The 12,508-nt window shown below is 28.4% G+C and overlaps 4 protein-coding genes across 8 annotated transcripts; 2 read left to right on the top strand and 2 right to left on the bottom strand.

The window, feature by feature from the left end:
- Positions 1–378: 378 nt before the first annotated feature.
- On the bottom strand, positions 379–2,336 carry LOC128964593 (cytochrome P450 2A9-like). Its single transcript, XM_054311223.1, has 6 exons — positions 2,171–2,336; positions 1,898–2,071; positions 1,754–1,838; positions 1,486–1,650; positions 826–1,400; positions 379–734 (listed from the first exon to the last, which is right to left on the bottom strand). The coding sequence occupies exons 1-6, from the start codon at positions 2,334–2,336 to the stop codon at positions 379–381; spliced, it is 1,521 nt and encodes a 506-aa protein (XP_054167198.1).
- Positions 2,337–4,656: 2,320 nt separating this feature from the next.
- On the bottom strand, positions 4,657–5,886 carry LOC128964316 (U4/U6.U5 small nuclear ribonucleoprotein 27 kDa protein-like). Of its 2 annotated transcripts, none has more exons than XM_054310913.1 (5): positions 5,734–5,886; positions 5,441–5,635; positions 5,280–5,349; positions 5,028–5,163; positions 4,657–4,925 (listed from the first exon to the last, which is right to left on the bottom strand). In XM_054310913.1, the coding sequence occupies exons 2-5, from the start codon at positions 5,628–5,630 to the stop codon at positions 4,809–4,811; spliced, it is 513 nt and encodes a 170-aa protein (XP_054166888.1). In that variant the 5' UTR covers positions 5,631–5,635; positions 5,734–5,886; the 3' UTR covers positions 4,657–4,808. The 2 variants fall into 2 exon arrangements, with proteins under 2 accessions (XP_054166888.1, XP_054166879.1); XM_054310904.1 differs by having other exon boundaries at positions 5,749–5,886.
- Positions 5,887–5,895: 9 nt separating this feature from the next.
- Positions 5,896–7,416, top strand: LOC128964305 (transmembrane protein 115-like). Its single transcript, XM_054310893.1, has 2 exons — positions 5,896–6,653; positions 6,729–7,416. Exons 1-2 carry the CDS (start codon positions 6,201–6,203, stop codon positions 7,380–7,382), a joined length of 1,107 nt encoding a protein of 368 aa, XP_054166868.1. The 5' UTR covers positions 5,896–6,200; the 3' UTR covers positions 7,383–7,416.
- Positions 7,417–8,427: 1,011 nt separating this feature from the next.
- LOC128964275 (serine/threonine-protein kinase 3-like) lies at positions 8,428–11,390 on the top strand. 4 transcript variants are annotated; one of them, XM_054310873.1, is made up of 9 exons: positions 8,428–8,706; positions 8,821–9,116; positions 9,206–9,298; positions 9,384–9,464; positions 9,532–9,744; positions 9,816–9,950; positions 10,048–10,340; positions 10,416–10,646; positions 10,729–11,390. In XM_054310873.1, the coding sequence occupies exons 2-9, from the start codon at positions 9,038–9,040 to the stop codon at positions 11,272–11,274; spliced, it is 1,671 nt and encodes a 556-aa protein (XP_054166848.1). In that variant the 5' UTR covers positions 8,428–8,706; positions 8,821–9,037; the 3' UTR covers positions 11,275–11,390. The 4 variants fall into 4 exon arrangements, with proteins under 4 accessions (XP_054166848.1, XP_054166841.1, XP_054166833.1 ...); XM_054310866.1 differs by having other exon boundaries at positions 8,428–8,759; XM_054310858.1 differs by having other exon boundaries at positions 8,428–9,116.
- Positions 11,391–12,508: the final 1,118 nt, after the last annotated feature.

Here is a 12,508-nt window from a genome sequence, read left to right as displayed (position 1 = left end):
CCATATAAATACAGTATCAATGTATTGATGACCAATTGGTACAACATTTCTAAATATGTACTAAAACTATGCTAATGTTAAATGAAATATGTGAAGTACATAGGTTACAAAATATATGATATATATAACATTATTATTGATAAATGATAAACTGTATGTACGATAATTTTATTTATTTCTCAATAGTAAGTGGGTGAATTTATTATAATAAATTCAAATACAGCATATTTATATATATACAGTATATAAATAATACAAACTATCAATTTATACTAAATATATATATATATAATATATGAATAGCAAAACATAATTTTTAAAAAATATTATACTTTAAAATCAGATTTATTAAAATTTTGATTTTCAGTATTAATATTTCTATTTAGTTTTTAATACAATCGTATATTTATGCGGATAGATATCGTTGAAAGATCCATTGGGAAGGATATCTAAACCATTATGACTGTCCAAAACAATGTCATAGTTTTGTGTCGATTGTAGAAATCGGACCAAAACTAGAAACAGGTCAACAATAGCCAACTTCTCGCCTAAACATATACGACGTCCCACACCAAAGGGTATGAATGCCGGCGAACGGGCTGTCATATAGTGGCCGTCACTGTCGAGGAAGCGCTCGGGTATAAATGTTTCACTATTTTCCCAATATTTGTCGTCTCGTAAAATAAATCCCTGATATGCAAACACAGGCATATCTTTTTGTATTGTATAGTCGCCTAATTACAGTATTAGATAATTATAATTAATTTTATAATATTAATATAAAAAAAAAATTAATAAATAATATATTTTAAAAAAAATTAATACCTATTTTACTGGTGATCATTGCTTTGTGAAAGACACCTCCCGGCACAACATTTCTGAATCTTAAAGTTTCGGCAATAAATGCCATCACATAATGACATCGCTGTCTATCTTCATGTGTTGGCATTCGGTCGCCAATTATTGAATCTATTTCTTGTCGTAACTTTGTTTGCATCGATGGATAGTAGGATAATAACAGAAGTATCCATTGAAATGTATTTTGCGATGTATTGGTTCCGGCAAAGAATAGGTCAAATATAGCCAGCGCTAGATTTTCATCGGTCAGATACTGTGCCGACTCTTTTGCCTCCCGGAGCGCATTGTTTTTGGCAGTTATAAGTGCATCGCAAATGTCTCGTTCAATACTTGAATCGTAGTCATTGTAATGCAGTCTATATTTATCGATAAACTGGTCGATTAGATCACTAAAGTTTTTCTCATTTTTTCTAATCATTTTCTGGTCAATCCATCGGACAATCGGTGATATCTCCCATAATAGCCGTCGTGTAGCCAATTCTTCGTTAACATCGGTTAACATATATTTTAATTGTTTGAACACCGGGTCATCAATACTATAGCTATTTATTAGGTAATATAAATATATATATACCACACATATATTATAGTTAATTTTGTATTAATAAACTTAATTTTTGAATTTACGTTTTTCCGAAAGTACTGATCGCCAAAATATTGAGAAACGTTAAGTATATGTAATTGAATGGATCGATAGGTTTGTTTGGACCCTCTCTTTCTAACATTGTTTGGACGGTTTGGTCCACACAATCGACCGCTACGTTAACTAATTGTTCATTAGATGAGTATTTTCTGACAACATTTATTAAGTAATGTATTAATAGTTTTTAATAAGTTTATTAATTAATTAATTAATTAATTAATTTTTTAAAACTATATGTTAAGCAATACGTACAGTATGGCCGAGTGCGCCACACTTCTCAATGCTTCCCAATGATTACCGTAATCGGAAAAAATGATATCCGTTTTAAATGAATTACCTTTTTTTTAAAATAATAAATTTAGTAAATAATAATAATAATAAATTATAATTAATAACCAAAATAGCTTTGAGGTCTTCCAGATAAATATTTTTTACGAAAAGCTTCCCTTGCGATGATTGCATCGGTTATAATAATTTGTGGACTGTTTCCCAAATATAGTGTATATACCGGACCATATTTTTTGGCAAATTTTGTCAAAACGTAATTACAATGTTGTTTAGTTTTGAATGCTATAAACAAATAAATAAATAAATAAATAAGCAAATTATTTATTATTAAGTATATTAAATTTTTTTAAAAAATATATTTTTATAGTTGATATTACAAACCCAACAAATTGCCGATCAGTGGCAATGGAAATGGACCGGGAGGTAGACTGTAATATTGATAATAAAATTTTGCCATTTTGTAGACCATATATGCAATTAGTAGACTTGTTATTGTTGTCCATATATCTGATATGAACCACAAAAATAATTGTGACAATAGAGACATATTATGTAATACAATATTAATATATATATTTATAAGCTTAGAATAAACTTTATTATATAAATTTTATTTAAATACAGTAATTGTTCAAGCTACAATATATATAATATTCATTAGTTACAGTTAGTCACATAAATTTACTAATTGTTTATGAACTTTTTTTTGTGGTGATATAAAAATTGATTTTATTTTTTTTAATTTTTTTTAGTTACTTTACATTAAATGCATTGTATTTCTACAAATGATAAGTATGTTTCTAAAATTTATTCAATTGTTTAGAATTTATGTTTACTTATTTTTTTTTAATTAATCATAATTAAAAAATGTCTTAACTCATGGTGAATACAAATTTTTACGAACTACTGAAATGAGTACGTATCTGAATTCTAAATGTCTGTCTGTCCCAATTTTTTTCGAATTCTTAAATTTTGATTTCAAATTTTCATAAAGCTAGAGATATCAGTATTGAAATTTTGATATTTCATCTGGAACATAGAGAAAATGGCGTCCAAAATAAAAAATATTTTATTTGATTTTTAAGTTTAGATTTGTGTAAAGCATGGAAAATAAAGTATAAGTGATCTGCATTTAAATTTTTATCTCTTCAAGAACATTAAGAAAATGGTGAGTAAATTTTTAGTTTAGGTTGTTTAAGCAGAAAATATTTATTAAATTAAAAAAAAATTAATGTTAAAAAATGGAGGATGTATATTTTAAAATATTACACTTAATTTAACTTAAGCCAAGAAACATAAATAAAATTGAGTTTATTTTGCTATACTTAATCATTTGATATCCTACATGACTAATTTTGTGTTTATTTTGTCATATTGAATTATTTCATAACCTACATTATTAAAATTGAGTTTACTTTGTTATATTGAGCCATTTAATGCATAACATGACTAATGTTGAGTTTATTTTGTTAAACTGAATCCATTGATTCCTTACATAATTAAAGTTGATTTTATTTTGCTGATTAATTTGATTTGTAATTTAATTTTTACTTTGGATAACGAGTTTGTATGGAAATGCTTTCTAGCATTCTCAACTGGTTTACTATTAATTTATTAAAATTACTTAAATAATATTTTAAATTTTGCTAATTACATTGCTTATTTCAATAATTTTATCATAAAAATTTATGTTGACAATATTTTATATACTAATTAATTGTAAATGAGTTATTCAAATATTTAAATAACTTTACCTTAATATCAGATACAACCGACTCATGATTTATATTGAATATCTAGTAAACCATATTTTACTTATAAAAATGACTACAAATGGCAATATTTAAATAGATTTAAAGTTTATTTTGATTATTTTTTATATCTAATTTTTAAAAAAGGTCGGATGCAATTATCTGGTTCAATCATACAAGTAAATAAAAAAAAACAAAAAACAAATTTAAATTTTTATATTTTGTATAAAATCAGTCTATAACTTTGACATTGATCATTTTAATCTATAAAATATGGTTTACTAAATATAATATTTAATATATATTATAAATCACCAATCTGATTTTAAGATATTGTCACAATTAACTAATTTCACAATTTCTAAAAAAACGTAAATTCACTTTTTTAATAATAAATATTGAATAATTAGTATAAATATATAAAATCTATACATTTTTTTTGAACTACCCATATATATATCTAAACACATAAACAATAAAATATATACTAGTTTTTTTAGTGAATGATTTGCTAATAATAAGTCATTACTGTATTATTATTATTATTATTAAAAAAAATTCAATAAAAAATATTACAGTAAATTATTGTACAGTAAAAATAATTTTGATATTTATTAAAATAATAATAGCTAATTATTAAATTTTAAATATATAATTTTAAATATATAATTATAACTATATATTAATAACATTTCACTTTATTATATCAACATTAATAAGTAGAGGTACTATACCTATAGATTAAATTATAAGTAATTTTTTTTACTATTGCTACAAATGTTTTTTTATATGATATATTTAGTGTTTACAGGTAATCAGCAAAAAATAAATGTCGTTTAAAAACAATTAACAAATTAAATTTCTAATTAATTGTATATTTTGCTTAAAAATTTATTTAACAATAGACTATATTAGTAATTTTATATCAGTTAATATTTAATAAAAATCTTATTTTGTTGAAAATAACTGTTTATTATATTTATCAGTAATAATCTAAACCTGTAATATACCAACAACAACAACAAATATAATATTATATAAATTCAATTGAAATTAAAAAATAATTTTATTAATTTTTTTTTTAAATAAATATGTCATTTTAAGATAAATGATTTTAAAAACCAAACAACAACAACAAAAAAAGAGAGATATTATCATAAATTCAATGTTTGTTTCTTTTTAGTGTAGAAATGATCAAATAATATTGAATGTGATGGTTGTTATAAAAATCGGTGACTGACATGTATATGATATTATATACAGTATATTTAGGGCACATAATCAAGTGGTCGATTGAAACCACCCTTTCTGTTCATATATTGTCGATATTTACGCTTTTGTAAGACATGTACAGCACTGACATCGTTGCCTTTGACACGTTTGCCCTATCGGTGCGCAAACAATAGATAGTCAGAAAAAAACAAAATTAAAATTTTAGATATAATTAAAATTATATGATAAATACGGACATAAAAAATAAAACATACTTTAGTGGTATCAAAGTCGCCAAAACCCATCATTTTGATCATTTCTATCTCTTCTTCACTTTTGCCCTCCAGTGCCTTGTCGTCCAACTGTGGCCTCGCGTCGGCGTCGGCTTTATGACTACTTTCCGACTTATCCCTACATATGACAGAAGATAATAAAAAGATTTTTGATTAAAAAATCAAGAAAATTGTTTCGAAATTCAAGTCGAAAATATGATTTATGATATATATATCTATAAAAATAACTAATACTTAGATCGGCTCCGATGTCGGCGTCGGCTATCATTCGGTGATCGACTGCGGCTACGAGTCCGGCGGCGATCTGTTTATACAAATTTATACAACAAATCAAAACATTTATCCGAATAACTAAATTTAGTATTAATACTAAATGTATTTTCAGATATAATTACCGGACGAGTGGTCGCGACGGTCCCTATATCGGTGTCGATCAGGCGACGATCGGTTACCACCGCGGCCTCGATGACTGTCGGCCGACGGCGACAATCGGTGTCTATCGCGATCTCTGTCGCCGCCGCGTCGGTCACGATCTCGATCCCTGATCCTGTCCCGATCTCGGTCCCGATCCCGGTCACGAGTCATAACGTCTATTATAAGTTTAGATGAGTTAACAAAACAAATAATAATAACTAAATTTAATTAATTAGTTAATAATAATAATAATAATAATAATAATAATAAATACAATAATTGTGTTTACAGTGGGTTTGAATGTCAAACGTGTGTTTATAGTGTATTTGATTGAACGCATGCGCCGTTTGACACGCAATACACACCACACAAATCGTGGCATTTGTTTTGATGTTATTATTATTATTAATAAATAAATAAATATTAAATAAATAAAAGAGAAAAACAATTATCACTGAAATTGTGTCCCAAAAAAATATATACAACGATTGTGTCCAACAATTATCCAAACATTTTGGACAATAATTGCAATTAATTTATCGCAATAAATACTCGTCATTGTCATCGTCATGTTGGCCAACAAAACGGTGGTCACCGATAGTGGTCGCCGTTGATCCGCAAAACCCTCCGAAGATATCCAACAACTATATATCATAATCGTCTAAATAAAGACAAGACATCTTTTTTTTGGTGACAATCAATCAAAAACCTATTGTTGTCATTGATATATCAGCGCATCAGATGCCGGCCAACAATACATCCACTGATGCGTCGCCGCAACCGACGCCTTCCGGTTCGGGTCACGACCGTCAGCCGAGTGTTCAGTTGAAGATTGAAGCGGCCGGCGGTCCGCCCAGTCATCCGCCGTCGCGCCGTTATCTGCAAATAGTGTTACGTAATGGTCGCTATTTTTTCTCGCAGATATCGGTAGTGGTGAACAAACTGTCGCCAATTGTCCAGATATTTGTTGTCGTATTAGTACTACTTTATCTGATCCAAATGTCTGGCGATATGGTCACCGATTGGCTTATACTATACCCGCAATCCGTACTGTCTGTCGGCCAATGGTATCGCGTATTGCTGTCACTGTTTACACACCCTTTCATTGAATTACACTTTTATATACTAATCGTTGACATAATCTCTATATCACTGTTGGCCACACTTATAGAGCCTCTATGGGGACTCAAAGAGGTGATCATATTTTATCAAAATATTTTTATAACTCATATAACTTAAAGGGTTTTGATTTTTGTTAACATTTTTTAGGTAATATTATTCTTCTGGATAGTGACAATCTCTTCGGCGTTCATGTCATGTCTGCACTATTTCCTAATATATGTCGTCACCCGAGATGACACCCAATTGTTTGCGACCCGTATTCACGGTTTGTCGCCGTTTTGTGCATCGATTGCCGTTACGGTCAAACAGATGCTCTCCGGATCGGTATTGTTGACCACTGCAATCGGTCGACTCAAGAACGACGACATACCGTTAACATCGTTAATCTTAGCGTTTGTCGCCTATTTGTTAAACTTAATTGAAGGCGAAATAGTTGTCATGTTCTTCTATGGACTGATTTTTTCCTGGATTTATCTCCGATTTTTTCAGATACATACGCGCGGATCGGCCGCAACCGGCAATCGCCATCAATCACGCGGCGATACGTCCGACGCGTTTGCTTTTTACACGTTTTTTCCGAACGTTTTGCGGCCAATTGTGGCAGTGTTTGCCGATGCCTTATACGGACTGTTTGTCAAGTGTGGCCTCTGTCCCAATGTACGAACGGGAGACCACTATCAGACACAACGACTGTTAAGCGAACGGCTGACCAACGATATGAACCATCAAGTGATAAATACTAACAGCCTTCCGGTGGCCAGCGGTAGTGGTCAGCAATCGCTGAAAGTCGAGACATTGTAAAGACAGAGAGAAAGAGAGTTATAATAATTTTGTTTTGTTTGTTAATATTTTTATTTATATATAATTTTTTTGGTTAATTTAATCGATTAATTTTTTTCTTGCGGATTTAAATTATAACTTACAATATATTTTTTATATATATATACAGTACAGTACAACAAATTATTTAAATAAGTTATTTAATTGATTGAATGATTTAATTAATATTATTATTTAATTTCATAATATAATTTTCTGAACAAAATTTATTATTTTTTGAGTGTTTTTTTTAAATTATAAGTTATTATTATTTAAGTTAATGATTGAATAAATTTTTAATAAATTTTTTAATTTAATTATTATTTTTTATTTTGATCTGGGCAATATTTATTTTATTTATTCTCATTTTTTTATATTTAATTAAAGAGCTTCTATAGTGACCAAAGCCACTAAAAAAAACTTAATTAATAAAATATCCATAAGATATGCAACCAATTGACTAATACAAGCGCATAATAATTAAAAAAAAAAATATCATTTAACAAAACCCTACCAAAAATATATATAATATCAAAATTGTTTATTTTATAAAAATGTTAGACACATTTGCTAATATACTATTGTATTAAAAAAAAAGTTAAAGTATTATTAATTATTTGTAGTTAACAAAAATATTTGTAACAACAAAACTAATATATATTATGTATAAAAAAATTACTATTCAATAAAATATCTATTTGATGATGAAAAATAAAAATTATTAGCAATAATGTAATTTTATTATATAAATATTTTTTAAAAATAATATTTAATTTATAAATTATAATTATTACCGTTTGTTATATTTAGTTATAATTATACTGACATCTAGTTTCATATAATTTATTGTATGTTTTTTTCTTATACAATACAATCTCATTATACTGTATATAATCAGCGGTACAATTGTTTGTAAATAATTGTAGACAATTGCKATAACTTGAACAGCCATTAATGTCAACAAATTGAATAATTTTGCCACACTTTTGATTTTATTAATACACTATTAATATATATGTTTGTTGTGTGTTATTGTTGTCACACAAAACATAGTGTTATTTATTATAATATTATTATTACTATTATTACTATCGTTGACCACAAACAACAACAACAATAACAACATTGACTGTAGCTGTCAGTGCGGGTGTTTAAAACTAACTGTCCATTTAGTTTAGTTGTTTGTTTTTGATACCTGTGCTCTCCAAACATATCAACAACAAAAAACTGTTTGGTTTGGTTCCGGTGTTTATATGTTTATATCTAAGACTATGACCATCAGTGGTGTGACGACACCTATATATATGTTGTTTTGATTTTTTTTGTGTTTGTTTTTCATTTGTGACAGTTGTTGTTGATGTAAATGATTGTCGGATCAATTGTATATCATATATATAATGATTGATATCTATTTTTTTAGTAAAGCTATTTTGTTGATGTGATAATCAAAACCAATCAAATCACAAATCAAAACAAAAGACAACAACAAAACATTTTGTGTTTATCCGCGCGAACTCAGGAATAGCTGAAGACTGTTGTTGTCATTGCCATCGAAAGAGAGACTACTATCTAATTCATAAACACAAAAGTGATTTACTATTATATCAAATGAGACATTGAGAACAATAACGAAGAATATGTCGATATTAGAGAAACTATCGGAGCAACAGCTCACTCGACAACCGGAGGAAGTGTTTGATATTTTATGCAAATTAGGTATAAAATTGATTGATTGATTGATTCAAATATATTATTTTATATTATAAATGATATCACATATAATATCTATTTGTTATATTTATTAGGCGAAGGATCATATGGATCGGTTTATAAGGCGCTGCACAAGGAGTCTGGTCAGGTACTGGCCATCAAACAGGTGCCCGTCGAGAGTGACTTAGGTATATGTTTTGACATTTAATATTAGTTGTTGTTATTGTCTCAATTGTCTGACTAAACTAAATATTTCAATAATCAAAAATTCAGGTGAAATAATCAAAGAGATCTCAATTATGCAACAATGCGACAGTCCTTATGTTGTCCGATATTATGGCAGTTACTTCAAAGGTTTGTCATACTTGAAGATTATCCAAAAATAGTTTAATTATCTAATGATAATAACCCGTACCATAAGGTTCTGATCTCTGGATTGTTATGGAGTATTGCGGCGGCGGATCCGTGTCCGACATCATGCGAATGAGGAAGAAGACACTGAGCGAAGACGAGATATCCACTATACTTAGGGATACATTGCTGGGTCTCGAGTATCTGCACCAACGGCGCAAAATACACCGCGACATCAAAGCCGGCAATATATTACTAAACAGCGAAGGACACGCCAAACTCGGTACGACTGTCCGACTTTTTTTTACTGTTTTACCGGTAATTGAATTATTTTTCTATTAAAAAAATGTTTAGCCGATTTTGGTGTCGCCGGTCAGCTGACAGACACAATGGCCAAACGTAATACAGTGATTGGGACACCATTTTGGATGGCGCCCGAAGTCATACAGGAGATCGGCTACGACTGTCTCGCAGATATCTGGAGCTTAGGTTTTTTGACATTGTTTTTAGTTTAAACAATTAATTTGCTATTAAATTTTGGAAGCATTACAACAATAATATTGTTTTTTTTCTCTTCAATTGTTAGGAATCACTGCACTAGAGATGGCTGAAGGCAAGCCTCCGTACGGTGACATTCACCCAATGCGTGCCATATTTATGATACCGACCAAACCGCCGCCCTCTTTCCGCGACCCGGACCGCTGGTCGTCAGAGTTTATAGATTTTGTTCAGAAATGTCTTGTAAAAAATCCAGAACAACGGGCAACAGCCTCGCATCTGTTGCAACACGAGTTCATTACACGCGCGCCTCCCGTATCCATATTGCAAAATATGATTCAAGAGGCCCGACTCATATTACAAGAAAACAATATCCGTGATGTATGTGTTGTTATCTTTACATGTCATGCAATAAGTATTTTAAATTGAAATTTTTGTTTAATGTTTAAATATCAGGACATGGATGACATCGACTCGTCAACAATGATACCGTCAAAAGATACGACACTAAAACCGCCGCCATTAATGGATCAGACAATCAGTTCGTCGACAACCAAAACAGGTGTATCGGATGTATCGTCTGATTTGGGAACACTTATTATCAACGATGAGACCGATGAAGAAGACATCGATAAGACATTGAAACCGGCATTTCTCCAGCATTTTGAACGCAACGACGCCAAAGCAGTGAGTGATTATATTATTGTTAATATTTAGTTAATTTAATAAATTAATAGTTTACTAATATAAAATAATACCTGATTTTAAGGTAAATAACAACAATATCAATAATAATAATAATAATAATATAAATATTAACAAAAATAACATAAACACCGGTCCCTCTGATCTATATAACAATCAGCAGTCGTCGTCAGCGTCGCAACAGTTAAGTCATTCATCAAATATCGGCCAAACGGTCGACGACTTGCATGCCGGCGGCGGCGACACAACTAATCACTACGAAAACAACTATTCAAATGTAACGTCCAGTGGTCAGCCATTGACGCCACAACAACAACAACAAAATAGTAGTAATAATAATAATAGTCCACAATATCAACTACTGATGGGACAATCACCGCACGCCAGTCCACTGTCTTCCCCGTATAATCCGATGACTAGAGCCATACTATTGGAAAGTGATTTTGAGTTCCTGCGATACCTGTCCACCGACGAACTGAAGGCCCGAATGGCCAATTTGGACGTCGAAATGGAGGCCGAAATCGAAGAGCTTAGGCGCCGATACGCCACTAAGCGTCAGCCGATACTCGACGCTATGGACAACAAAAAGAAAAAACAACAAAACTTTTAATCGGATCGTTGTTTTGATTGGAAGTCATTTGATTATACAATTTATAAAAGACATTATTAGTGAATATATTATTATTATTGTGTTTTTAGGCGAAAAATTAGTTTATTATCAGTTTATTATTATTATTGATTACCATATATATATTAATATTATAATAGTGTTTTTTGTAAAAAGAAATTAATAGTTAATTGTTTTTATATATATAATAACTTTAAAAAGACAACCCAACAAAATTAATTGAAAAAAACTAAGATCTGATAATAATATTTATTCATTTTTAAAGCCAAAAAAGTTTATATAAGTTTACAGTATAATCACACTTATTTTAAAATGAGATTTACTTATTATTTTTATTTATTTATTTCATTCAATTTAATTGATTGTCTCTTATTTGTGTTATTTTTTCAAATTATTTTCACTTTCATTAGCAAATAATTAGACCACTTGTTTAAATTTTTTGTAATTTTTACAATAGATTAGAAACTACGGTAATAGTGGCAGAACATTAAATTAATTTTAATTATTTTGAGTTAATATATATATATATTTATTTTTAAAAAAATACTTAGTTTTTTATGTCTTATAAAAACAATTGAAAATGTATATCAGAAAAAAAGTTTATATTTTTAAAATTTATATAGATTTACAAATATATATAAATATTATTAACACATTTTATAAATTAATTATTATTAGACATAAAATCATATCTAAAATAATGAGACAATTTTTTTTGTGAATAGTTTTGAATGACTTTAACATTTGTTTAAAGTTTTATTTATATCAAAACTTAAATTTAAAAAAAAATAAAATATGTTTTATCTCAATTAATGTTGATAAACAAATTTGAGACAACAATAACAAAAATAAAATAAATAAAATCCTATTTTTATATAAATAATTATTTATTATAATATTAAATACAATATATTTTGTGTGCATTTTATATAATTATTATTATTATTATAGACGTTTAGTCAAATTATTAAATTATATAACAAAATAATATTGTAACACAATGTAAGTCGAGTGATTGAATGAAAAAAATCGTATTAATTAATAAATATTTTTAATTAAAAAATTATATTTAATTATTTTGTATGAAAACAGTTTGTACTAATTTATAAATTAGTTATGTTTTTATTTTATTAACTAAATTAACTTAAAATAAATTTGATTTTAATAACATTTTACTTAGATTGTTTGTTTGAAAAAAATTATTATAATATTTTTA

This window comes from Oppia nitens, unplaced genomic scaffold, assembly GCF_028296485.1.
Source record: "Oppia nitens isolate AA-2021 unplaced genomic scaffold, nextdenovo-longstitch-racon4-pilon3 scaffold15_pilon_pilon_pilon, whole genome shotgun sequence".
Classification (NCBI taxonomy): Eukaryota; Metazoa; Arthropoda; class Arachnida; order Sarcoptiformes; family Oppiidae; genus Oppia; species Oppia nitens.
Note: the sequence above shows the minus strand (reverse complement) of the source record. Positions and strands in the feature narration are given on the sequence as shown.